Genomic DNA, 27693 nt, shown 5'->3' on the forward strand with positions numbered 1-27693 from the left:
ACTGGGTAGTTCACCTCGGGGCTACTTAATGACTTTGAAAAGAAAGCAACTGGGTGAAGAGGTGAGGTGTTTGTTGGTCGTTGTGAGAGAACTGCTCCTACTGCCATATTAGACGCATCTACCTCCAAGATGTATTGAAGGGATGGGTCTGGATGGCATAGTATGGGGGCAGTAGTAAAGCTTGATTTCAGCAGAGAGAATGCTCCATTTGCTTCCTTTGACCAATTAAATGGTCTCTTCGTGCTTGTAAGTTGTGTGAGAGGTTTCACAATCGCAGAGAAGTTTTTAATGAATTTCCTATAGTAATTAGAGAATCCTAGGAACCTTTGTAATGCTTTGCGAGTGGTTGGCACAGGCCAATCCAGAATGCAGGATATTTTGCTCATGTCCATTTTGATTCCACTTTTAGATATAATATATCCTAGGAATAGTACCTCCTCTTTATGAAAGAGACATTTCTTTGATTTAACATATAAGTTATGTGCAAGTAGTCTTGACAACACAAGTCTCACATGTTTTATGTGCTCAGGTAAGGAATGAGAATAGATAAGTATATCGTCCAAATATACTACCACACAAACATCAAGCAAGTCTCGGAATATCTCGTTTATAAAACGTTGGAAGGCTGCGGGGGCATTACATAGCCCAAATGGCATTACAAGGTACTCAAACAGTCCGTATCTGGTTCTGAATGCCGTCTTCCATTCATCCCCTTTACGGATTCGAATTAAATTGTATGCCTCTTTTAGGTCCAATTTTGAAAAGAAAGAAGCCCCACGCACCTGTTCGATAAGTTCAGGAATAAGAGGTAAAGGATAACGATCCTTTATTGTGATGGCTTTTGATTGTCTGAAATCAATGATAGGCCTAAGGCTAGAGTCCTTATTGCGGACAAAGAAAAGCCCAGCAGCAGTGGAGGAAGTAGAAGGTCGGATGAATCCTTTTGCCAAGTTTTCATCCAGATACTCTTTAAGGTGAGAGTGTTCATCCTGTGAGAGAGGATATACATGTCCGTAAGGCAACTTGCTATTAGGGAGCAGATCGATACAACAATCATAGTCCCTGTGAGGAGGTAACATTTGAGCGTTTTTCTCGAGGAAAACCTCCGATAAATCTTGATAACACTTAGGAATAATGTCATCTGGCAGTACAGACAGGATCATATCATGTGTGGGGAGGTTACACGTCGTCTTGCAATAGTGAGAAGAGAAGGCTAACGTTCTTGTTTTCCAATCGATGATTGGTTGATGTATGTGTAACCAGGGAAGTCCCAAAATGATTGGAAAATGTGGCAAAGTTAATACATCAAAGGTGGTGGTCTCCACATGAGACTCGTCAGCAGTTACAAGAAGTGCCTGTGTCTGACTGGTGATAGGACCAGAGGATAAAGGTGTACCGTTAATAAAACTAACGGAGACAGGTTTGGGTTTTGAAACAATAGGTATTTTATTAAGGGAGACAAAACAAATGTCAATGTAGTTTCCACAAGATCCTGTGTCAATCATAGCCTTGGTGGTGATCCTAGTTTGGTCCCACTGCAATGTTAATTGAACAAAAAGATAAGGATTAGGAAAGGAAGTTGTGAGTCCCCCTAGCAAGACATTAGAACACTCACCCTCTTTTCTGCGGACAAGAGGACAGTCGTTTACCAGATGATTCGGGGATGCACAGTACATGCAAAGATGTTCGGTTTTCCTCCTGGCACGTTCAGAAAGGGTCAGAGGTGGACGTATCATTCCTACTTCCATAGGAGTAGGGTCAGCAGGCAACATCCGAGAAGGACTGGAAAATGGTGAGCCCATCTTCTCAGCCTTTCTTTCTCGTAGTCGTCTGTCAATATTGATACTGGTCTGGATCAGTCCCTCTAGAGTGCCAGGTAAATCCGCTCGGGCGAGCTTGTCTTTAACGGCCTCAGATAGGCCGAGTCTAAACTGCGTTCGCAAAGATGTGTCGTTCCACCCTGAATCAGGGGACCATCTTTTAAAATTCGCCACGAAATCTTCAACAGGTCTCCTTCCTTGTTTTAGGGCCCGTAACTGGGTGTCAGCGGTACTCTGCTTGTTGGGGTCTTCATATAAAGTAGCAAGTTGTGCTAGAAATAAGGGATAAGAATTAAGGAGTGGATCATCCTTTTCAAAGAGAGCATCTGCCCAGGCCCGGGGTTCACCCGTTAAATAGGAGATGATGGTACAAACCTTAATTTGGTCAGTGGTGTAGGTTAGAGGTTTTAACAAAAAAAACAATTGACATGCGTTTTTAAATTCACGGAATTTGCTCCGATCACCAGAAAACACTATAGGAGGGTTTATCTTAGGCTCACGGGGCTGAGCAGCAGGAGGCTGTGTGAGACGGCCAAGCTGCTGTCTCAAGGTTTAATTGTCATTTTTTACCTCTGTAAGTGCATGGATCAATGCATCTACTTGTTGTTTTAATTGTAGTACATGAGTGGATAATTCTGCTGAATCCATATTTTTTTTAAAGGCTCGTTCAATCTGTGACGTTCATGCGTTTTTGTTTGCGGATGGATTTACAGCTGCAGAATTATTACACTCAGTAGCCTTGTAGAGAATCTGTTGAACAACATATCCAACTCTCAGGACTTCATCACCGTGTACAGCCTGTTATATACTATATATATATTAATAGATGTTTAATGGAGGGACAGAGTATATGAGGATATATAGATGAGAGACAGGCTATTGTATGGTGAGCACTAGAAGTAGTATAGGAGAGTTGCAGGTGATGGTAAGCAGATAGGTTCTGATGTCAAGTATAGTGCAGATGGTAAGAGGACACAGATGGAGTATACTTTAGACAGAGTAACCTAGTGCAAGGATAGTTCAAGGTAGTCCCAAGAGCTAACAGTCTTATGCAGATGATAGTGAATAGATAGATACAGATAGTCTTGGTAATTGCAGTAGATGACAGTAGGAGATTGGTTAGTAAGAATCCCCTGCGGGGTACTTATCACTTAGATAGGTTAGGAAATACAATGTCCAGAGGAGAGGGGTGATCCCGTAGCGGGATACGGATCACCAGCGAGGTTTCCAGCTTAGTTCAGCAAGGAAGGTATGTCAGCAGCTCCGACTTCTCAGGCGTAGGTGCGATGAACATGTGGGTTTGAACGAGCGATGAGTGAGAGCAAACCGGCGATTGAAATAGCCGCTCATAGCGGCGCTCGGCAGTGATGTCATCCGGTCTTAAAGGTGTATGCGTCCTTTGTATATACAAGATGGGACGCAAAGAGAGGAGAAATATAGGAACAAGGGTACCATAGGTACCGGAACATTACAAACTGTAATGTCTGCCTTCATTTTGTTAAGCGCTGCGCAAACTGTTGGTGCTATATGAAACCTGTATAATAATAATATCGGCAAAAGTCAATATCGGCCCTCCAATAATCGGCTTTGCCGATAATCGTTCGGTCCCTAGTATATACCAATAATACCTGTTATGCCAGAGTACCTACAGACCCTTCAGGATTAGGCCTTTGTCCAAGATCCCCAGACTTTATCAAATTTCTTAGGGCATTTTTGAGTGATATTGAGTTTATGCAAGGGTAGAACTGAGTCAACCATGGACCTCCATTGTGAAACTGTGGGGTACTCCGCTTGTTTCCATTTGGATAGAATGATCTTTCTAGCATAGAACACTGCATAAAAAACAAAAAAAGTTTGTGCTTGCTGGAGGAAACCGCTTCACAAAGTCTCAGGAGGAGTATTCTAGGGTCCATTTCAATAGAAAGATCCGTTACGACTCATACCTGAAATTTTGAATATGTGGGCAGGACCACACAACATGTTGAAACCAATCTGATCCTGGCATTTAGAGCATTGATCAGACTGAGTGGGATATATTCTTGCATAAATTTAAGCTGAATAGATCTATCCCTGGCTGATATCATCAGGGGGATATATTGTTGAAGCCCTTTCGTCCCAATCCACAACAGTAAGGCTAGGTATGTCCTCCTTCCAGATATAAAATAGTTGGGTGCTCTGTCCAGTATCTCTGCTAGAAATTCTAAGAGACAGAGATGACAATATACGGTCTGCATTGTTTGTAATAAGGAAATGTTCTACAACATCTGGGGTCACTGTTACCTCAGCTGGGAACTGAGACTGAGTTGCGTATCGTAACTGTAAATAATGAAAAAACATCCACGTGGGAATATTAAATGTGTCTCTTAAGTTATTACATGTTAATAAGCATCCCTCTGGCATTATGTGCTGCAGCTCCTTCATATCATACCTGGCCCATAATCTAGGGTCAATGATAGATTGAACTGTGGCAATCAGAGGTTGCCCCAGAGTGGAGTATGAGGATAGATAGCGTTAGCCTCGTTCACTACCACAGACCCCTACCCCCACATTTTGACTGTTGTGCGCGTCGGTGTTGTCATCCTGGGCTTCTAAACACAAGGTTACTTAATGCGGAGTAAGAACCGAGCACGGAAGCCTCCAAATTAACCACCGGATTAGATTGTGACTGGGCGAACCACCAAGGTACCGTTATCAGTACAGCCGCACCGTAATATTGACGGAAATATGGCAGTGCCAGCCCCTAAGGGACAAGGGCATCTGTAAGTTGGTTTTGGCAATCCTAGGGGTAGATCCTGTCCAGATAAAGGAGATCACAATTTGATCTAGTTTGTTAACGAAGGAGCTAGGAATTGGGACTGGGGTATTGCAAAAAACATATAGAAATTTGGGGAGGAATGTCATTTTGATAAGATTAACCCTGCCTGGCACCTGAGAGTTAAGTGTTGTAATACTGGGTCTCTATCCCAAAGCAGCAAATTTTTGAGACCCAGGTCAGCGGCAATAAGGCTACCTTGGGGGGAGGTGTCTGAGAGAGGGAGAATAGAAGCGATTTACTCCAATTGATTTGAACACCAGAGAAATACCCAAATTAATTTATAGTCTCCAGTACTGCAGCCAGAGAGTCAGATGCATCAGGCAAGTATAGGAGGGCATCATCTGCATACAAGGAGATCTTTTATGGTAATTGGCCTACCTGGAGACCCTTAACTGCAGAAAAGATCGAACTAGGATAGCCAAAGTCTCTATCGCTAAGGCAAGAGACCAGGGGACAACGGGCATCCCTGTCTGGTGCCTCTTTGCAAGCCGAAGAAAGGAGACAAATTCCCATTAGTGCGGACCCTGGCCGTGGGAGCTCTGTACAGTTGCTGTATCTAGGATATAAATTTAGAGCTGAATCTGAACTTTAGGAGCACCCTCCACAGAAACCCCCCCTCCACAAGGCCTTTTTCGCATCGAGAGAGGCCACAACTCCCAGAGATCCATCGGGATCCATATACTAGAGGTTAGTATATAGACGACAGAGAATAATGTTGGTGTCCTTGCCTTGCATAAAGCCAGATTAAAGATGAGAAAGATTGGCCTATAGGATGCACATAACTCAGGATCCTTGCTGGGCTTGGGCACCACAGCAATCACAGCCTCTGACATTGACGGCAGTTTGCAATCCTCCTCCAACACAGTCTGTAGTAGCTTGTGAAGATGAGCAACTAAAGTCTTGTAGAATCCTTGTGGATCCCAACAATCGTCAGCTCATTATTGTCACAAAAAGCATGCATGAGAACATATCCCTTGTCAGGGTCTAGGTGAAGATCCAGGAGACTAAACTGTAGAGACTTGTGGATCAGAATGCTGACCCCCCTACAGTAGGAGGAGTGGGTAGAGTGGTAATATGTACCTATCCGGGGTTTCTTGAGGGCCAGCACACTGCTCCTAGTGAGATGTGTCTCTTGCAGAATGCATATGTGGGGGTGGTATTTTTTCAAATATTTAAACCTGTGAGAACGCTTCAAATTGGAGTTCAATCACTGAACATTCCAAGAGATTATCGATAAAGGGGCCATTTATAATCCACTTCTAATATGAAAGGTCTCTGGATCTTCACCTGTAATAATAGAAAAGGAGCAGACATCCTTCCCTGGGGCCTGAACTTATCACAAACTGTATATGCAAGTATGAGAGGACAGCTCTGGTCAATCAACAAGTATAGAATAAGACCATGTGCCTCAAAAAAAAAAAAAAAATAACAATGATTCCCCCACCCTGCATCACCCCCCAAACCCGGGTGTTCCTCCATTCCAAAAACTTGCATGGCAAATGCCAAATGGGGTTGTGAACAGTGGAACACAAAAGAGATTATTGGTGTACTAACACCTCATTCCATACAATGATGAGTCCGCGTAAAAAAAAGAGGAAAGGACTAGTAGACCCTGCAGATCAGAATTCACCCAGAACATTCATATAGGTGGCACAGTGCTTAAACATGTTACAAACCAGAAACGAGGTTTCCTCCCTCAACATCATTGTCACCAAAAGTACTGAGTAGGTTCGGTGCAAGTTTTAAAGAGGTAGTAGAGATCAGAGTTATTGAAGAAACATAAAAGTATCTGTCAAGGCAAAAGGACAGCTATCAGACTTCAAAGTAAGTTGATCAGTACAACCGTGTAATCCACAATAGAGGAGCCTGGAAGGTGTATATCCGTTAGTAAGCTGCACAAAGCAACAAAGCTGAGAACCATCCAGCGTACCCAGGGACATGCAAATGCTGAAGTAATAGACAAAGAATACAAAAGGCTTAATGGCTCCACAAGGGCTACTGTCATGCAGAGATGAGGTTGTCAACCCTTAGGCAGGGTCTCTATCCACTGTGAGGCTTTCTCCGGGGATGTGAAGAATCTGACCAATTCTCCGCTTTGTACCCTCAGCCGGGTAGGAAACAGCATACTGTATTTGATCTTCCTGTAGCAAAGGTTAAGCTTTACGTAGCCTTTGGGTGTCGATCAAATAGTCAAAGAAAATCATGACATTCGCCTCCTCATGTCATAGGATATCCCTCTTCCTGGCAAGGACTAGATCTCTATCCCGAAAATTTAGCAGACGCAGTATAAGGGTGCGCGGAGGGGCTCCATGAGGGCTGCGGGTTGCAGGCATCCTTTGTGCCCTTTCCACCACGAAAAAAGTAGAGAACTGTGCCTGCGGAAGGAGCGAGCGGAGTAGGCTTTTTGTGAATGCCGCAGGGTCCGCTCCCTCTGCCTCCTGCAGGAGGCCCATAATATGGAGGTTATTCCTTCTTTTCTGATTTTCGGCCTCCTCAGCCCTCGATTCCAGTGCCTGCACCTTTGTTTTCAGGATGTGGAGTGTGGTCGTGCAGGACATCTTCCGAGTTTCCCACATGGCGTCCAACATTCGACAGTCGGGTGTGGAACTTGTCCATGTCCTTCCGTACAAACCCAATATCCAGTTGCAGGGAGTCAATCTTACCCATGAGGGTATTTTGGCATGTAGTGATCGCCTGCATAAGTGCCACAAAGTTAGCTTGTTCCAACAGAGCTCATTCGGGATCTTCTGTCTGGGTCGCCATATTCGTGGCCGGGGCAGGAAGTTTTCCTGACCTGCTGGTTGAGGAGGAGCTGTGGACAGTGTTGTGGGGAACTGAAGAGTGCCTGGCCCTGGTCATAATCAGCACGGGGGTCAGGCCCGACTCTGGAGAGGTTCAGTGATCTGTAAAAGGCAAGGAAACGGGTCAAAAATTGCGGATAGAACGGAGCTCCTTTAATGTGCATCTGTTTCAGGGGCCATCTTGGACACGCCCCCCCTGAAAAAAGGGCTGAAAAAAGACACCAGTCCATCCAGTTCAACCTGTGGTGTGTGTGCTTGTGTTTATGTCAATTGGTAATTGTATATCCCTGTATTAGGGTGCCCGTCTTATAGTTTTTTAAACTATCCATTCTCCTTGCTGATACCACTGCTTGTGGAAAAGAATTCCACACCCTTACCGCTCTGACAGTAAAGGGTTAAACAGCTTCTCTTCCAGTTTCAGTGAATGGCCACGTGTCTTTTTAAACTCCCTTTTACTGAAAAGTTTTTTCCCTGTGCTAAGGTCACCAGTAAGGTATTTGTACATCACTATTATATCCCCTCTCAAGAATCTCTTCTACAGAGAGAATAAGTTCAATTCTTGTAGTCTTTTCCCATTGCTGAGATCCTCTAGTCCCTTTATTAGCTTTGTTGCTCTTCTCTGGACTCTCTCCAGTTTCAGAACATCCTTCTAGAGGACTGGTGCCCAGAACTGGACAGCATACTCAAGACTAGTCTATAGTGTTTTAGAGTGGGAGAATTATCGTTTTATCTCTGGAGAGAATATCCTTTTTAATGCATGCTAATATTCTGTTGGCTTTGCTTGCAGCAGCTTGGCATTGCATGCCATTGCTGAGCCTGTCATCTACTAGGACCCCCAGGTCGTTTTCCATCCTAGATTCCCCAAGAGGTTTCCACCCCCTCTCTTTAAATTCTATGTATGTGTTCACACTGGGGTGTTGCGCTTCTTTTGCGGTGTAAAAAATCCTGCTTGCCGCATTTTTGGTACATGTTTGGTGCAGTATAAAAACTGCACCAAAAATGCACCTCCCAATTGAAATGCATTGAAAATGTGGCAATAATGCATAAAAAATTAACCTGTGTTGTGGTTTTGACCTTGACCTCCTAGTCATCAACAAAATACCAACAAGAACAGACACTACAAAAAGAACAATAACCATGACCACAAGAACAAAGCATCTACATCCTACGATCATCATCCCCCCACCACATCTCTGGCTATCAGTCGAGCCCACCTCTGATCAATATGCTCCACCTACCCCTGTACCTCTTGCCTCTCATTTGCCCTGTTCCGATCCACCGCCCTGTCCATTCCCCACTCCTACTCCACTGGTACAGCTCCCAACAACCACCACATAGTTATTGGAGATTTCGCATTAGGCGAAATACCTACTCCATCCCACCCCACCTTAATTTCTTTTTAGGGTTCCTCCCGAAAGCAATGCCTAAAAAGAAAGTACACAGACGAGGGTGTAGAGGTGGACGCAGAACCAAACTTCACCCAAACCAAGTTCCGGAAACTATAAAAATATTTAATCTTTCTTCATTTCCGTTATCTGCCGAAGACACCTCTCTACTCAGCAGAGGCCTTAGCTTTGCGCCCACTATCGCCCCCAACTCCTTTTTGCTATTTAAGGACCTACACAAATTTATCCGCAAATTAACATTGACCAGATTCTATAATATACAGGCTAATAAGGATACTCCAGAGATTGCCTCTACTATCCAAACCACCTCTGCTTTTGAGGCAACTGCCCACGAGGACATACCAAGTAGTTCCTTCAGTATCCATGATACCTCTATATACCCAGAAGAACCCTTTAGTGAGATTGACTCTGAATCACTCCTATACACTCAACACCCCTCCACCCCCCCCCCCCCGTACAACATACCACATTACATCCCAAGTCCATCTTTTACCCCACCCGATCCAAGGGCCCCTACATTGAGGACTTTTACAGGGTTGTGTTTTCCGACCTCCAAAAAATGTGCGAACAGTCTACCCACACCCGTAAATGTCTACCACACAACTTAAGCCGTGGAGAACGACTAGCCCTCAAAAACTTCACCCGGAATCCTGACCTCATTATAAAACCTGCAGACAAAGGTGGCGGCATTGTTCTCCAAGACAAGACGGAATACATTGCCGAAGCCCTCAGACTACTTTCAGATACAAATACCTACCAAAAGTTATCCAAAGATCCACTACCCACCTTTAAAATGGAGGCTGAACAACTTATCACAACAGCCAGCCATTGCCACATCATTGAACCTAAGGAAGCATCCTTTCTTAAGAGGGATTACTACAAGACCCCCTACTTCTATCATCTGCCAAAAATACACAAAGACTCCAAGTACCCCCCGGGCAGACACATAGTCGCATCAATGGACAGTGTTACCATTCCCTCCCATCCTATATACGAGATTCCACTCACCTTATGGAACTCCTGGCCCCATACACCTGGCAGGCAAACTACCTTTGGCTATCCCTAGACGAAAACTCTCTGTACACGTCCATCCCCCATGATATTGGACTCCTAGCATTGCAATATTTCTTATCCCAAGATAATATGATCAACCCTGACCAAGCCACCTTCATACTAGATGCCACACAATTTTGCCTTACCCATAGTTATTTCCTCTTCCAAGGCGACTACTACCTCCAGATCACCGGCACAGCCATGGGTGCCAACTTTGCACCATCTTACGCCAACCTGACCATGGGTTTTTGGGAAACCTCAAACATTTGGCAGAACAACCCCTACATGCAGTATCTAATTTTCTACGGGCGCTACATCAATAATATTATCAAAATTTGGGATGGCCCACCCACTATCATACATGATTTTGTCCAGCACTGCAACAATAACTCCTTCGGTTTATCCTTTACCTCTGTTTGGCATCGTGAGCACCTGGCTTTTTTGGACCTAGAACTGGGCCAGGATGGTGGTTCTATTTTTTCCCGAAATTATACCAAACCCACTGCCGACACCTCATACCTACATTATGACAGCTGCTGGCTTAGACAAAACTGTACCAGAGACTCAGATTATATCTCTCAAAGTAACCACCTGAAAAGGAAATTCTTGGAGAAAGGTTACTCGAACAAGTAAATACATATTCGCCAGCACACCAAGGATCTTGCAAAAGCAGTCCGAAAAACTTTATTCCAGATAAGATCACATCAGAAAAATATAGTGCAAAGTTTTGGAGCCGCACAGGACCCCCTTCGTCAGGCAGGTTACCCGAACACACTTATTGAACAAGCCTACAACACCTACCTCCCTGGCAAACCCCTAAAAAAGAAAATCCCACTTCCAACTCTACTATCCGATTTATCCCCAGGTTTCATGGACACTACAAAAGAATGGAAAACATCATCTCCAAACATTAGGACATTCTCAAACAGGATCTAATCCTCTGTGACAAACCCCGGGTCACCCACCGTAGAGCCCCCTCTCTCAAAAATAAAATCGCACCAAGCCAACTAAAATTTCCTATACCCAACCCACTCTGCCTCGTACCACTCAAAAGGATGTTCCAATGTAAAAAAGCTCTCTGCAAGACCTGTGAATTTGTCCAACATGGCCAAAAATCATTCTCACACAAAGGCAAGACTTACCACTTCGACAATTTCCACAACTGTTCCACCGACCATGTGGTCTATTGTCTCTTCTGCCCGTGTCAACTCCTATATGTGGGACGCACCATTTGCCCCTCAGACAGCGTTTCGGTAGACACCAACGCTTTATCGAGACTGGCTGTGAAAAACATAGCGTCCGACGCCTTTTTCTGGAATTCCACCATCAATCCACTGCCGGACTACGTGTGTGGATCATAGAATCCATCCCCAAACACCTACCAGAAGCAGAGCGTTTCTTGTTACTATGCGAACGAGAGACATTCTGGATATATACTTTGGATTGCCTCAGCCCTAATGGGTTAAATGAGGAACTTGACATAAGCACCATCTTATAGCCATGCATCTATCCTCCCATCACCACCACACCACCTAACTTCTTTTTGTTACCATTTCAGGTTTTTTTAAAATTTCATGTCACATACTTCTCCAATTGCTAATTCAATCAAGACTCCACAGAGTAAGTATGTACCCCTTTGCTGCCTCCGGCCTTTCTCCTTGCAGATTGCCGTTTTAATTTTAATTTGTATCATTGCCGCCTTAAGTTAATTCACATGCCCCCTACTGTGGACTATAATAGACTGATACCTTCCCCACGTCCTGGACACTTGAAAAAGGAGTGCGCATGCCCGGCCAGGGTACTCGCACATGCTCCGATACGCGTTGTAAAGCCCAGCTGCCCTTCTTCCGCTCCTGACGTCAAACGCTGCCAGCCTCTGCCCCACGGTCTCCACATCCTGCCTGTCCGCCCGGAAGACCACAGAGCCGGCTCTCTCCCTAGTCTCCCTGGACATGTTGAGCACCGCTGACTGCTGCACCACCACCCCGGAGCCACAGACGTCCCAGATACACGCAACTTTTTAAACCTCTATGTGAGTCACTACTTTTTATTGTTTTAGTAAACCTTCATTGCACTCAGAGGCGCGCTCCCTTCTTCTTTTATCCTATACTATACAGAGTTGACTTCACTCCTTCGGAAAGCCTGCCCTGAGTGCCATCCATCTGCCCCTGGAACCATCTTGGACCCCCTTGCTGGACTCTCAGATAGTCCCTTTATGCCCCCCATTCCCAGGGACATGCACATGGACTTTTAATCTCCCCCTGTGCGCTGTATTTCCCCGATCCCTCCCCCCTGTCGGTGTGTATTGTGTCCTATCCCCCCTCCCCCCCTGTTGCTATAGTAATATTGTCTGCATAACCTCTAAGCGCCAACACCCCCACATGTGGGAGTGCAGATTTGTGCTACATGCAGAGTGCAGGGTTCAGGAGTGCACTACAAAGTGCGGTGTTCAAGGATGTGCTATGTACAGAGTACAGGGATCAAACGTTTACTATATACAGAGGGCAGAGTTCAGGAGTATGCTATGCACAGAGTGCTGGGTTTAGGAATGTACGATGTACAGATTTCCGGGTTCAGGAATATGCTACATACAGAGGAGGGTTCAAGAGTGCGCTATGTATAGAGTGCAGAGTTCAGGAGTGTGCTACATACAAAGTGTAGAGTTCAGGGATGTTCTACATACTGAGTGAGGGTTCAAGAGTGAAAGATTGTATTAACATGCCTTATCACATTTCATATATATTTCAACTTATGCCCATTCCATGATGAAATATGGGCCCTTGCATTTACATAGTAACGAGCTAAGACTGACAACCATTCATCCACCCTGGACAGCAGACAGCTATATTTTGCATTTAGACGACATGTTAAACCACCTGTCCATTCATTCATTTGAACACTTGACAGTTGGATAATTTGCATTTAGATTACAAGACATGTTGCATAGAGATTGCTGACGCCACCCATAAACAATTGACAATTGCTTACATTAACACATGACAACTGAATGCAGACGGGGCGACTCTGTCACAGGACACAAATTCAGATACGGGGACACCCCATATTGACACAGATGTATAGGACACAAAATCCTTTTCATGTAACTGTCTCTGTGAGTGATGTTGTACTGTTCAATTGACTTACGAATTGTAAACCAGTTTCAAGCAGTTTTTGCCGCCGAAATATCCTTTAAATGGGAGCACGAAACTTGAAATAAAAAGTGTTGTGACTACGCTAAGTTTGAGTGCTGTGTGTCGTCATAACTCCCGGCCGGATGGAGGGGAAATTCATTATCTATTGGGGGGTTAGCAACTGAAGGGTTGTAACATCATCGTGATTGCCTCCTGACGAGATCTGAGCTAACAAAGAGTGTGCTACATAGAGAATGCAGAGTTCAGGAGTGCACTATGCACAGAGTGCAGGGTTCAGGCATGTTTTATGCACATAGTGCAGAGTTTAGAAGCACGCTAGCACAGAATGTACGGTTCAGGAGTAAGCTACATACAGAGTGCAGGACTTGGAAGTGTGCTGCTTGTTGGGAATGTGCAACATACGGAACAAAGAGTTCATGAGTGTCTTACACACAGTATGCAGGCAGAGGAGAACTGGACCAGGGGACAGGGGGGCAATCCCCCCCCCCCCGGGCTGCTCTGATGCCCCATAAAAAGGCTGCACCGCTTCTGCCACAGACATACCTAAAGGATTTCTGGTGAAGGGAAGTAAAAAGTCCCCGCATCTAACCTACTGAGTGTGGGATAAAAAACAAGGACATTGCGCAGGCCTCCCCCCTCATGATGGATGGTGTAAACTGTGTTTAAGCAGAGGCCGGTTCCATGACTGGAGACTCTCTTCCCCCGTCCAGCCCCGACAGAGCTTTCCCAGCTCCCCCCATCAGCCTCCGCTGGCCAGGTCAGGAACCCAGATTCGGCTGGTGAGTAGAGAGTACCTGGAGCAGAGCTTCAGCATGGAATGGGGGGTCAGGAGGAGGCCCGGGAAGAGGAAGAGTGGGAGGGGGGCCGAGTCGCTGCACCATGGGCCTCTGGTTTGTACTTTACCCCTGGGCCGAAAATTGCCATTCAGCCCCTGTATGCAGGGGTCAGGAATGTGTTATGCACAGAATGGAAATAAAAAGGGGTTTTAATAAGCCCCCTTTTTATCGATGGGATAGTGACAGGCACAGCTTAGTAACAAGAAGGCAGTTTTAGGGTAGCTGGTGTGAGGTAAATGCTGTTGCTGGGTCAGAAAGTATAAGCAGTTTAGTGTTAGGCTAGAATAAGCCCCAGTCAGATAGCTCCTCCTTGTAGCTAGGAAGGTTAGCTACCAGTTTTTACCTGTCTCTCTCCCGCCTTTTGAGCCCGCCTGAGGATTATTTAACCACTTGCCGTCTGCTCACGTTGAGCCTACTGCGGCAAAGTGGTTCGTTATCGTCTGACGACGTAGACCTACGTCGTCAGACACTCCCCTTTCTCGGCGGCGCTCTTCAGTCACAGCAGGAGTTGGGCCAGAGGAGGAGCAGCGGCGATCGCCGCTGCTCTTCCCCGATCATCGGGGAATCGAGTGTGGAGATCCGCCCGCCTGTGTAAACACAAGCGGGTGGATCTCTGAAGTGACAGGCAGGGTCAGATTGCAGGGTTCAGCATAGTTGAACCCTCATCTGTCCTTGTGTCACACAGTCACCTCCCCCCCCACACGTTAGTAAGCACCAGGCATACATTAACCCCTCCTTCTCCAATAAAATTAACCCCTTCCCTGCCAGTGTCATTTTTACAGTAACAGTGCATATGTATAGCACTGATTACTGCAGTAATGTCACTGGTAACCCCAAAAGCGTCAAAAATGTCAGTCAATGGTCCGATCTGTCCGCCGCAATGTCGCAGATCGCCGCCATTACGCGTTAAAAAAAAACACCAAAAATCACAGAAATCTTTCCCTTAGTTAGTAAACGCAATAACTTTTGCGCAAACCAATCAAAATACGCTTATTGTGATTTTTTTTTACCAAACATAGGTAGCATAAAACAAATTGGCCAAAAATTTAAAATTAGATTTTTACATTTTTTGGGGGGGAATTTCATATAAAAAAATGTGAAAAATATTGTTATTTTTTCAAAATAAACGCTCTTTTTTTGTTTATAGTGCAAAAAGTAAAAATCGCACAGGTGATCAAATACCGCCAAAAAAAAGCTCTGTTTGTGGGAAAAAAGGACGTAAATTTCGTTTGGGTACAGCGTTGCACGACTGCGCAATTGTCCGGACGCAAGACAGCAAAATCCTCTAGTGGTAAAGTGGTTAAGGGGGCTCAGGACTTCACATCACCTCAAGACCACCTCACCTCAAGATCTGCAAACTGTGCTGTTGCCCTCCCCCCCTCCCCTTTTGTTTGTCGCAGCCAGTTTTTACTTGTAGGGTCACCTTTGATATTTCAAAGGGGGACGATATTATACGTTTACAATTCAATTATAATATTTGATAAGTTTGGATAATTCTTTAATGTTTTATTTATTTATTTAACCTGGACCGTAGTGGTCGGGTTAGTTTTCAAGCCCCGTTCACATTGGGGCGATCCGACTTCCCGGGGCGACCTCCGAGGTCACGGTGCGAGCAGCGCGCCGCGACCTCGGAGCGGCTGGCACGGACTTCATAACATTGAAGTCTATGACGGTCGCTCCGGGTCACCCCAAAGAAGCTCCGGACCCTTTCTCTAAGACTTGTGTCGCTCCTATTAGAACGGGTCCGCAGCTTCCCTATGGAAGGCGACCTACGCCGACCTGTGAGGCGACCAGGTCGTCTCACAGGTCGCCCCAGTGTGAACTGGGACTCAATGTTGATGAATTGTTGTTTCCAAGTTATTTATTATTATTTAAACAAGTATTAAACAGCCGCGGCCTTTTTAAATCCAACTTCAGAGTGTTGTGTCATCTTTTTGATAAGTTTAGGAATATAATAAAAAAGTCCTGTCTGCTATCCCATGGCAAAGTTCAGAATTGTGTTAGCCCCTGTTCACACTGGGGCGACCTGGTCGCCTGACAGGTCGCCCGCCATACAGAAGCTATGGACCCGTTCTAATAGGAGCGACACAAGTCGCTCCGACTTAGAAAAAGGGTCCGGAGCTTCTTTGGGGCGACCTGCATAGACTTCAATGTTATGAAGTCCGTGCTGGCCGCTCCGAGGTCACGGGGCGAGCAGCGCGCCGTGACCTGTGAGGTAGAGCATGGGTTTCCCACATCTAATTCTGGTGTGACCTGCGAAGTAGCATCGCCCCAGTGTGAACGGGGGCTCACACACAAAGTGCAGAGTTTAGGGGAGCACTACGTACATAGTACAGTATTTTTATTTATTTTTTCCTCGCTTCATATGTGCACTATCACACAAAATAAGGTCAATGGAAGTCTCAAGGAGATGATGCCAAATTGCAGGCTCACAACTTTACAGTTGGCTGCAGGTAAGTACTCATCTGTGGCAGGGAGGTGAGTAAGTTTAGAGACGTTTTTCAATCGAGGTTTCCATCCCTGTGTGTGATTCCTTCGCTTCCGCAAAGCCAAACTACTGTATACACTTACTTCTCAGTGCTGCTCGAGACCCCGCCTGTTTTCTGGTCAACTGGTATAGCCACGTGACCATGACATCACGGATGTTTTTACGTATTGCTTGCTTAGATCTTACGGCTAGCTGAATTTGTGCATAGGTAGTCATGACATGTGAGGTGACCCCTGTGACAGGGGAGTCTGCTGGTGTGAGATTTTTCTGCACTGCTGGCCGAGGCATGGAGCGCTTTGTGGTGGATGAGGTGACTTGGAAGGTGTCGGCTGTAGAGGTGAGTTCTGCTGCTGGCCCGGGGAGTTCTTAGGGTAGTAGGCACGTGCATAAAGGAGCTTGTCGTTCTGTGTTAGGGTTACCTCCTTGGGATATTAGCTTGAGAATATCAAAATAATTTTGTAAAACTGCGTTCCGGTCTGTGTATTAGCTCATCATGTCCTGAAGTCAAATTTTGCAGCTGCTGCATCTCAATCCACATCCATAGTAAAGCCGACTATGCGTGCAGCTCTGAGGTGGATGCACTTCAAAAAGCGGCTCAGCGCCAAGGATGGGTCTCAGCGAGCCCATAAGGGTATTACACAGATTTTTATACATAGACATATGTTTACAGGTGCTACTATGGGACCAAAGAGTCATGGAAAAAAAAAACCTCCTGTACTTTTTTCAGCATAGGGTGACAGGCATCACACAGAAAAACTCCGAGGACTCCTTTACACTAGATGCAATCAGGTACGTGCTTTTAATTGCAGTATGAACGCATGCAAGAAGAATGAATGAGCCTAATTTACACCACTGCCGCGCTTTCATGTGCGTTTAAAACAAGTACAGCATGCTGCACTTTTTCAGACCATAAATGCGTGCAAATACGCATAACTGTTTGCAGATGCAATGCATCATAGTAATGAAAATAAATTAAAATGAAAAACAAAACGCATTGCAATAGCACTGAAAATGTGTTCAAATGTGAAAGCAGAAAAGTACAGTGATAGCAGAGGTTGTGATGTAAATGAGACCTCAAACTTGAATGAATGCAAAAACACTTACTAGGGTTCTAATAGTCTGACGCCTGCGAGGTCCCTCGGTGGTGGCACCATCCCACGATCCAGCGTTGCGGTTGGTGGGAGCCTCGGTTCTCTCCCTCCCCCCTCCCCCCCCCCCCCCCCCGTTGTATCACTAGTGTGGGCACCTGGCTTTGACAGCTTGCGGCTTCACAGCCAGTTGCGCATGCGTGAGTCCTGAGTGGCAGGGCAACCTTCTGGGACCTGTGACTTGTCCCAGAAGATTGCAGGGAGGAAGGGGGAGAGGAGAACTTCCGCTTGAGCCACCTAGGTACTCGCTCCCTCCACCCAAAAAAATGACATAACTGTGGAATATCCGGAGGCCTTAAAGTGGTTGTAAACCCACTTTGATGACTTTTACCTATAGGTAAGCCTAAAATAAGGCTTCCCTATAGGTGCTGTAAATATCTCCTAAACTTGCACCGTTTAGGAGATATTTACATTGCATGCATGAACCGATGACGTCATCAACGCATGCCCTCTGAAGAAACGGCCGCCGGTGCCGTTTCTTCAGAGCCCTGTGCTGTGACCGGCGGCTCCCACGTGCATGCGTAGGAATGAAGTCATGCGGCTCTGGCCAGTAATACAGCCGGAGTCCGCAAACCCAGAAGGAAGACCGGGACGGATGTGGCCGGCAGCAGGGACAACGCGGGCTTCGTTGCAGGTAAGTGTCACATAATGTGCTAGTATGCGATGCATACTAGCATATTATGCATTTACTTTGCAGGGGGAAAAAAAGCTCTTTAAAGCAGAAGTTCTGCTTTTGGGTGGAACTACACTTTAAATGGCTGAGATAGGATGATGTCACTCCTGTGCATGTGCAGGAGTGCAGTCCTCCTGACACACAGAATGTAAACTGACAAATGTATGCAAGCCTCAGTGTACATTCTACAGGGGATTGGGAACAGGCTGGCAAAGTACCAGTATATATTATTGCCTAATAAGAGCCTGACTGTTTGCAGTTTTTTTTTTTTTTTTTTTTCCAATTTTAGTTCCACTTTAAGGGCCAGTGTACACATGAATTGTGCAGGAGTTGTCTGTATTCCTTTGCGACTCAGTAAGGTGCGATTTTTGTGGGCTGAAATTGCACTGTATTGCACAAAGTGCATGCACTACTTTTCAAAATCGCATAGTACTGCAGCACCATGTGATCTGGTGCAGGCAAACACTGTGATCTGCATTGGGGGTGTCAGTAGGAATATATATTGACACCTGCAGCAGATAGAACACATAGTGCATTTTGAACACCGTGCTGAAAACGTACACAGAGCATGGGTTTCCCACATCTAATTCTGGTGTGAGCTAGCGCTAACCTTCTTAAAACAGTTAGTTATATTCAAGTGATTGCATAAACGCTAACTGTCACAGGTGCTTGTGCTCTCAACCAAAATGTCAAAGTTGTCAAATAGTTGGTGTCCTAACTGACCACATGTGTAACACCATGGCAACTGGAGATAAAACAAAGGCTAAGTTAGCAGCTTCCTTAACTGTAAAGTATAGGAAGGTTTAGTTCCACTTAAAGGGTCCTTTCACACGGAGCGGAGCGTTTTTTTGATCCGCTCCAGCACTTTTTTTTTTTTTTACGGACACGGATGACACTTGTGTTATCCGGTCCGTATGTCTGTTTATTATCCCATCCGTTTGCGGATGATAAACTGAGATAATGCATGTCAATGGGATTGCGGATGTCAGCAGATGACGCCACTGACATCCGTTTTTGCGTCCGTTCCGTTTTTTAAGCTGAAGAAAAATAGGGTTCTCTTCCGTTCCAAAAAACGGAACTGATTGGAAAGGACGCAAATCGGATGTCAGGGCAATCCCATTGACATGCATTATGTCCGTTTTTCATCCGCAAAAAATGGGGAAAAAAAATGGCCCGTGTGAAAGGACCCTTAGTGTAAATGGGGCTAATGCTGGAAAGGGTGTCCCAGGCCAACTCAGGTTTGGTGGTCTCCTTGTACACAGAGATTTTAATACCTGGTATATCATCACATTTAGAAGTCAAAGTCCATTTATGAACGTGCCTGGGTTCTGTTCAAATCCTAAACCCATTTAGGCCAATTGGAGCCGAATGTCACAGTTCGCCTATTTTCTAGGCTAATTGGCAAGTGATTGTCAAACAAATGGCAGGGGGCGGGCGGACTGGGCACTGCACTGCGATGGGGGTGCATGTACCAAAGCATAAATAAATAAAAAAAATTGTCATTTACCTAGGATCAGTGGTTTAGTGAAATATTAAGACCTTGTTCACACTGAACGCGGCTTTGAAATACTGCGAGCTTATCTGAACTCGCACAGTTTCAAAGCCGCATTTCAGTTCGACTTCGGGGGGGCGACTTCAAAGATATCTGTGCAACTTTCATGCACATATGTCTATTGAAATCACCCCTGAAGTCGCAAAAAGTAGTGCAGGAACTACTTTTGGAAATTTGTGAGGCTCCGCACCGATTGGGACTCTCCCATTGCCGGCACTAGGCTGCGATTTGACCTGCAATTTGACCTGTCATTAATGCCGATGTGAAAGGGGGCTAACATATTATTAAACCCAAAAGCTAATATATTGCAGCTTACCATTTCTTTGATGTAATGATTGTTATAGTTTCCTTTTTTAAGCTTTCTTCCTTCTATTTTCATCTGGTAATCCTGCCAGCAAGGCTGTTGTATTTCACAGCACAAACACACAATCTATCAGTTTACATGGATGAGACAAACCACTTAACACTGGCAAGGGTGAAAAATGATCTGCTTAAAATTTTTCATGTAAAACTCCTATCTTAAAAGAAAAAAAAACGTTTAACCACTTGCCGACTGCTCACATTAACAGTACTGTGGCAAAGTAGGCCTACGTCACCAGATTCTCCCCTCTCTCGGCGGCGGCTCGCTCCCGCTGTATTCAGACACAGCGGGAGTCGGGCCAGGGCCGCTCTTCCCCGATCGTCGGGGATCGAGTGAGGAAATCAGCCCGCTTGTGTAAACAAACGGGCGGATCTCCTCTGTGACAGACGGTGACAGATTACAGGATTCAGCATAGCTGAACCTGCGATCTGTGTCTCTGTCACACAACCCCCTCCCCCCACACACGTCAGTAAGCACGAGGCATACATTTAACCCCTTGATCACAAACAGTGTTAACCCCTTCCCTGCCAGTGTCATTATTACAGTAACAGTGCATATTTATAGCACTGATTACTGTATTAATGTCACCGGTACCCCCAAAAGTGTCAAAAATGTCAGCCAGGGGTCCGCTCTGTCTGCCGCAATCCCGAAAAAAAAATCGCAGATCGCCTCCATTACTAGTTAAATAAAATAAACAATAAAAATTACAAATCTTTCTCGTAGTTAGTAAACTCAATAACTTTTGCGCAAACCAATCAAAATACGCTTATTGTGATTTTTTTTTTTTTTTTTTTACCAAAAATATGTAGCAGAAAACAAATTGGCCTAAAATGTTAAATTTTGTTTTATAAATTGTTTTTTTGGGAATGTTATATATCAGAATGTAAAAAATATTGTTTTTTTTTTTTAATGTCGCTCTTTTTTTTCAAAAATTAAAAATCGCACAGGTGATCAAATACCGTCAAAAGAAAGCTCTATTTGTGGGGAAAAAAAGGACATAAATTTAATTTGGGCAGAGTGTCGCACGACCGCGCAATTGTCCGTTAAAGCAGTGCAAATCGCAAAATATAGCCTGGTCAGGAATAGGGTAAAATCTTCCGGTCTTAAAGCGGTTAAAAATACGCTCATTGGGAATTTTTTTGTCAAAGACATGTAGCTAAATACATTTTGGCCTAAATATGACAAAAATTGAATATATTGGATATTTTTTAACTGTCAAAGTAGAAAATATAAATTTTTTTTCGCAACATTTTTGCTCTTTTTTTTTTTATTAATATCGCAAAAAAATGAAAAGCGCAGAGGTGATCAAATGCCACCAAAAGAAAGCTCTGTTTGTGGGAAAAAAAGGGCGTCAATTTCGTTTGGGTACGGCGTTGCATGACCGCTCAATTGTAAGTTAAAGTCGCGCAGTGCCAAGTTGCAAAAAGTAGCCTGGACGTTAATCAGGAAAATCCTCCGGGGCTAAAGTGGTTAATGTAACTGCGTATAAAGTGTGAGCTGGAGTTTGGTGTCCGTAAATCTAAATCTGCTAATACATTTAACTACTTGCCGACCGCCGCACGACTATTTACTGCGGCGGTCAGCCCCGTACAGGCAAAGGGACGTAGTACTACGTTGCTCTAGGGGGGCAAACGTGCGCCGCCGGAGGCACGCTCCCGCTCGTTCCCTAACATGTCCGCGCGTGTGATGTCCGATGTCTGCCGGTCACTCGCGATCTCCTGGTGGAGAGGGAGGAAGGCAGGCGGGTGATGTAAACAAAGCCGCCTGTCATTCTCCCTGATCTTACTGCAGAGATCATACGATCCTGCTATGTAGGATCGTATGTCTCTGTGGTTACATTACTAGCCACACCCCTTTACAGTTAGAAGCACGCCCCTAGGGACACACTTAACCCCTGCATCACCAATAAAGTTAACCCCTTCCCTGCCAGTGTCATTTTTACAGTAACAGTGCATATGTATAGCACTGATTACTTTAGTAATGTCACTGGTATCCCCAAAAGTGTCAAAAATGTCAGGTCAAGGGTCCGATCTGTCCGCTGCAATATCGCAGTCCCGCAAAAAAAAAAGCCAAATCTTTCCCTTAGTTAGTAAACGCGATAACTTTTGCGCAAACCAATCAAAATACGCTATTTGTTTATAGCACAAAAAGTCAAAATCGCACAGGTGATCAAATACCACCAAAAGAAAGCTCTGTTTGTGGAAGAAAAAGGACGTCAATTTCATTTGGGTACAGTGTCGCACGACCGCGCAATTGTCCGTTAAATTCACGCAGTGCCGAATCGCAAAATAGGGCCTGGTCAGGAAGGGGGTAAAATCTTCCGGGGCTTAAGTGGTTAACACTACCTTACCAAGACTTCAATGCTGTTGTGCTTCCTTTTCTTATTCCTCTAGAGTGGTGTCTCCCTAATATTGGAGGTGTGTTACTGGCCAACTGACCTGGTGAAAACAAAGGGGGAAAAAGCCAAAGAAAGCAAACTATGCATCTACCACATTTTGCGTTTAACCAGCTCACATCCGCGCTACAGCCTATATACGGCTGCAGCGCGGACTTGAATTTTCGGGAGGCCGTTTTTAAACGGCCTCCCATAAACACGCCCGCCGCGCGCTCCCGCGAGCGCGCATCGGGCAGAAGCTGTGTTGGCCGTGTCCCTTGGACACAGCCAATCACAGATCGAGACGAATGGCCAATCACAGCGGCCATTCGTCACGATCGAGGCATCCAATGAGAGATGATCTCATATGTAAACATATGAGATCATCTGTCATTGCCTCGGTAGTAACAGACTCCCCGCGCGCTCCCGCGAGCGCGCACCGGGGATAATCTGTGTTGGCCGTGTCCCTTGGACACAGCCAATCACAGATCGTGACGAATGGCCAATCACAGCGGCCATTCGTCACGATCGAGGCATCCAATGAGAGATGATCTCAAATGTAAACATTTGAGATCATCACTCATTGCCAGCTCTCCCTCCTCACACACAGACTGCAGTGTGAGGAGAGGAGAGATCGTAAGTGTGTAAAAAGTGCCCACCATTGCCCACCAGTGATCACCAGTGCCCACCAGTGTTCCCACCAGTGTTCCCACCAGTGTGCCATCAGTGTGCCATCAGTGTGCCCAGTCTCATCAGTGCCCACCAGTGTGCCCACCAGTGTGCCCACCTGTGCCCATCAGTGCCTGCTCAGTGCTCATCAGTGCCGCTCAGTGCTCATCACTGCCGCCCAGTGCTCATCAGTGCCGCCCAGTGCCCACCAGTGTGCCCATAAGTGCCCGCCCAGTGCTCATCAGTGCCGCCCAGTGCTCATCAGTGCCGCCCAGTGCTCATCAGTGCCGCCCAGTGCTCATCAGTGCCGCCCAGTGCTCATAAGTGTGCCTAGTGCCCACCAGTGTGCCCATCAGTGCCGCCCAGTGCTCATCAGTGCCGCCCAGTGCTCATCAGTGCCGCCCAGTGCTCATCAGTGCCGCCCAGTGCTCATAAGTGTGCCCAGTGCCCATCAGTGCCACCCAGTGCTCATCAGTGCCGCCCAGTGCCCATCAGTGCCCGCCCAGTGCTCATCAGTGCCGCCCAGTGCTCATCAGTGCCGCCCAGTGCTCATCAGTGCCGCCCAGTGCTCATCAGTGCCGCCCAGTGCTCATAAGTGTGCCCAGTGCCCACCAGTGTGCCCATCAGTGCCGCCCAGTGCTCATCAGTGCCGTCCAGTGCTCATCAGTGCCGCCCAGTGCTCATCAGTGCCGCCCAGTGCTCATAAGTGTGCCCAGTGCCCACCAGTGTGCCCATCAGTGCCGCCCAGTGCTCATCAGTGTCACCGTGCCCATCAGTGTCACCAACGATGGCAAAAAAATTTTTCTCAGCCGAGGAGGCCTTCAATATAATCAGTGAGGACATGGACAGGGAGCTTTCTGCTTCGGAATCTTCGGAGTCAGAGTCTGACTCCGAAGTAAATTACGAGCCGGTCATTAGCAGCGGGACGCAGACCGACTCCGACGAGGAGGAATACTGCCCGCCTGCCAAACGAAGGCGTTCTGGTGAGGAGGAGGCAGTGCCATCCACCAGCTCCGCGGTGCCATCCACCAGCTCCGCAGTGCCATCCACCAGCTCCGCAGTGCCATCCACCAGCTCCGCAGTGCCATCCACCAGCACCACAGTGCCTCGGCAAGAAAGGCCAAGCTCAAGTGGGGTGTCACCTCGCCCCCAAAGGGTTAGGACCAACGCCAGCCTTCCCTATGCCCTTCTGAACCCCCTGTGGCTTCCTCCCAACTCAGGAGAAGCCATCATCCCCCCTTTCACTGCCCAGCCAGGAGTCCAGGTCAACACTGAGAACTTTGCCCCAATTGACTACTTCCGTTTAATTTTTACGGAGGACCTGCTGACGTCCATTGTGGCCCAGTGCAACCTGTATGCACATCAATTTATCCAAAGTAACCCCACATCTTTTTATTCCCGTCCCTTTGAGTGGAGAGACCTAACGGTGGAGGAGTTCAAGATATTTTTAGGCCTCACCCTCAACATGGGACTCAATAAAAAAAACGAACTGCAAGCATATTGGTCAACCAAACCAATCTACCATATGCCCATCTACTCTGCAGTAATGCCCAGGGCCAGGTATCTGATGATCATGAGGTTCCTACATTTCAACGACAATACCCAGTGCCCTCCCCGAAATTCCCCAGCATTTGACAAGCTGTTCAAAATTCGGCCACTTCTAAATTATTTTTCAGAAATATTCCCTCAATTATTTACCCCAGACCAAAATATATGTGTGGATGAGTCCCTTGTGAAATTTACTGGCAGGCTGGGCATCAAACAATTCATTCCCAGCAAACGGGCCCGCTATGGGGTGAAGCTTTACAAACTATGTGACCGAGCCACAGGGTACACCTATGCCTTCAGGGTGTACGAAGGGAAGGACACCCAGCTGCATCCCCCTGAATGTCCGGACTACATGGGATCAAGCGGGAAAGTCGTTTGGGACCTCATTTACCCCCTCCTTGAAAAAGGCTACCACCTGTATGTAGACAATTTCTACACCAGTTTGCCCCTGTTCCGAAACCTTCACAGAAAGAAGACTCCTGCATGTGGCACGGTCCGAAAAAACCGGAAAGGCTTTCCTCAAAGGCTAGTAAACACCAAGCTGAGAAGAGGGGAGACGGCGAGTCTGAGAAATGAGGAAGTTCTGGCTGTGAAGTGGAGGGACAGAAGAGACGTGTACATGTTGTCTTCGATCCACAATGACAACTATGTGGAATCCCGACGAAGGAATGGCCCAGTCCGAAAGCCAACATGTGTACATGAGTACAACTTATTCATGGGGGGAGTGGATTTCAACGACCAAATGATGGAACCCTATCTACCCACAAGACGTACCTATCATTGGTACAAAAAAGTAGCAATTTATATTTTTCATTTGGCCATATACAATTCCTACATTTTATACCGCAAATCCACCGAAAGCCCCCAACCCTTCCTTTATTACCTGGAGGAAATCTTCACAACCCTCATATTTCCAAACGGCCCACCAGAAAACATTAGATCTGACGTAATAAGCAGACTGTCTGAACGCCATTTTCCAAGTAAAATCCCTCCCACACAAAGAGACCAAAAACGGCAGAAAAAATGTAGGGTGTGTACCAAGGCAGGAATTCGAAAAGACACCCGCTATTACTGTCCCCAGTGTCCTTCCCAACCAGGCCTCTGTGTAGACGACTGTTTCCGCCGTTACCATACTTGTCTAAATTATTAGTATGGTAAACGTAGTCCTCCGCTTTCACCCCTTATGCCACTGTATACTCCTGAAATGACCCTGGACTGTTATACAACGACGCCTTTGCCTGCTGATTTTGTACCTATGTCTGCCTGCTCCGGAACTGACCCTGGCCTGTTTTTTGACCATGCTTCTGCCTGCTGATTCTGTTCATACCTCTGCCTGATCTGGAACTGACCCTGGACTGTTATTTGACCACGCCTTTGCCTGCCGATTTTGTACCTACCTCTGCCTGCTCTGGAACTGACCCTGGACTGTTTGACCACGATTTTTGCCTGCCTCTGGAAGTAGTGGGATTCATACCACAGGGGTCTCGCATATGTGAGGGGACCAGAAATGTTTTTCTGGATGAAGAAAACAATTTTTTTTGTTTTTCTTCTTCTCAGATTAGGGTCTGGATCCCGGAGGCTTCAAAGCGATTTGGGTGGGAGAAGCCTCTACCCCTGTCCCCATTCTATCCCGACAGAGGCCCTACTTCTGCCTGCAGGACTTACTGCCATCATGCCTCTGCCTGCCGCATGCACTGACACTGGACTGGTATCCTTGCCTGGAGAATTGCATGCACTGTTGCTGATCAAGTCCCTGCCTGCTGCCTGGACTCAACTCCTGTGGACAACTGCGCTTCTAAAACTACAGGTAAGCTTTTGTTTACCCTTTGCTCAGCAGAATGTATTGTGGGGTGTAATTCATGGTAATTCATGGTATGTGCATGCTATGTGTCTTTGCATGTTGGGCCTCTGTATGTGACCTGACTGCGTAAAAGTCTCACACATGTGGTATCGCCATGCTCAGGAGGAGTAGCAGAATGTATTTTGGGGTGTCATTTTTGCTATGTACATGCTATGTGTTGGAAATATCTTATAAATGGACAACTTTGTGTAAAAAAAAATGCGTTTTCATTTTTTTTCCACATTTTCCGAAAGATTCTGGAAAAAAATGACATGTTCAAAAGACTCATTATGCCTCATAGAATATACGTTGGGGTGTTTGCTTTCCAAAATGGGGTCATTTAGTGGGCTTTTTCATTGTGCTGGTGCTCCAGGGCCTTCAAAAGTGTAATAGGTGGTTGAGAAATGAAAAGTGTATTTTATGCTCCGAGAACGCCTGGAGGTGCTACTTCAATGTTGGACCTCTGTATGTGGCCTGGCTGTAAAAAAGTCTCACACATGTGGTATCGCCATACTCAGGAGGAGTAGCAGAATGTATTTTGGGGGGTCATTTTTGCTATGTACATGCTATGTGTTGGAAATATCTTATAAATGGACAACTTTGTGTAAAAAAAATGCGTTTTCATTTTTTTTCCACATTTTCCGAAAGATTCTGGAAAAAAATGACATGTTCAAAAGACTCATTATGCCTCATAGAATATACGTTGGGGTGTTTGCTTTCCAAAATGGGGTCATTTAGTGGGCTTTTTCGTTGTGCTGGTGCTCCAGGGCCTTCAAAAGTGTAATAGGTGGTTGAGAAATGAAAAGTGTATTTTATGCTCCGAGAACGCCTGGAGGTGCTACTTCAATGTTGGACTTCTGTATGTGGCCTGGCTGTAAAAAAGTCTCACACATGTGGTATCGCCATACTCAGGAGGAGTAGCAGAATGTATTTTGGGGGGTCATTTTTGCTATGTACATGCTATGTGTTGGAAATATCTTATAAATGGACAACTTTGTGTAAAAAAAATGCGTTTTCATTTTTTTTCCACATTTTCCGAAAGATTCTGGAAAAAAATGACATGTTCAAAAGACTCATTATGCCTCATAGAATATACGTTGGGGTGTTTGCTTTCCAAAATGGGGTCATTTAGTGGGCTTTTTCATTGTGCTGGTGCT

General features: G+C 45.9%; 1 protein-coding gene across 1 annotated transcript in view; it reads left to right on the top strand.

Annotated features, from left to right (window-relative positions):
• Nucleotides 1–16582: 16582 nt before the first annotated feature.
• THUMPD2 (THUMP domain 2 tRNA and snRNA guanosine methyltransferase) overlaps nucleotides 16583–27693 on the top strand; it is a gene marked incomplete at its 3' end in the record, with an annotated part of 821919 nt that continues 810808 nt past the window's right edge. The window contains exon 1 of the mRNA XM_082250943.1: nucleotides 16583–16708. Coding sequence (XP_082107069.1) covers nucleotides 16586–16708 — 123 coding nt within the window. The 5' untranslated portion in view covers nucleotides 16583–16585. The remainder of the gene's footprint in view (nucleotides 16709–27693) is intronic.

This window comes from Pelophylax lessonae, assembly GCF_965119305.1.
Source record: "Pelophylax lessonae genome assembly, chromosome: 3".
Lineage (NCBI taxonomy): Eukaryota > Metazoa > Chordata > Amphibia > Anura > Ranidae > Pelophylax > Pelophylax lessonae.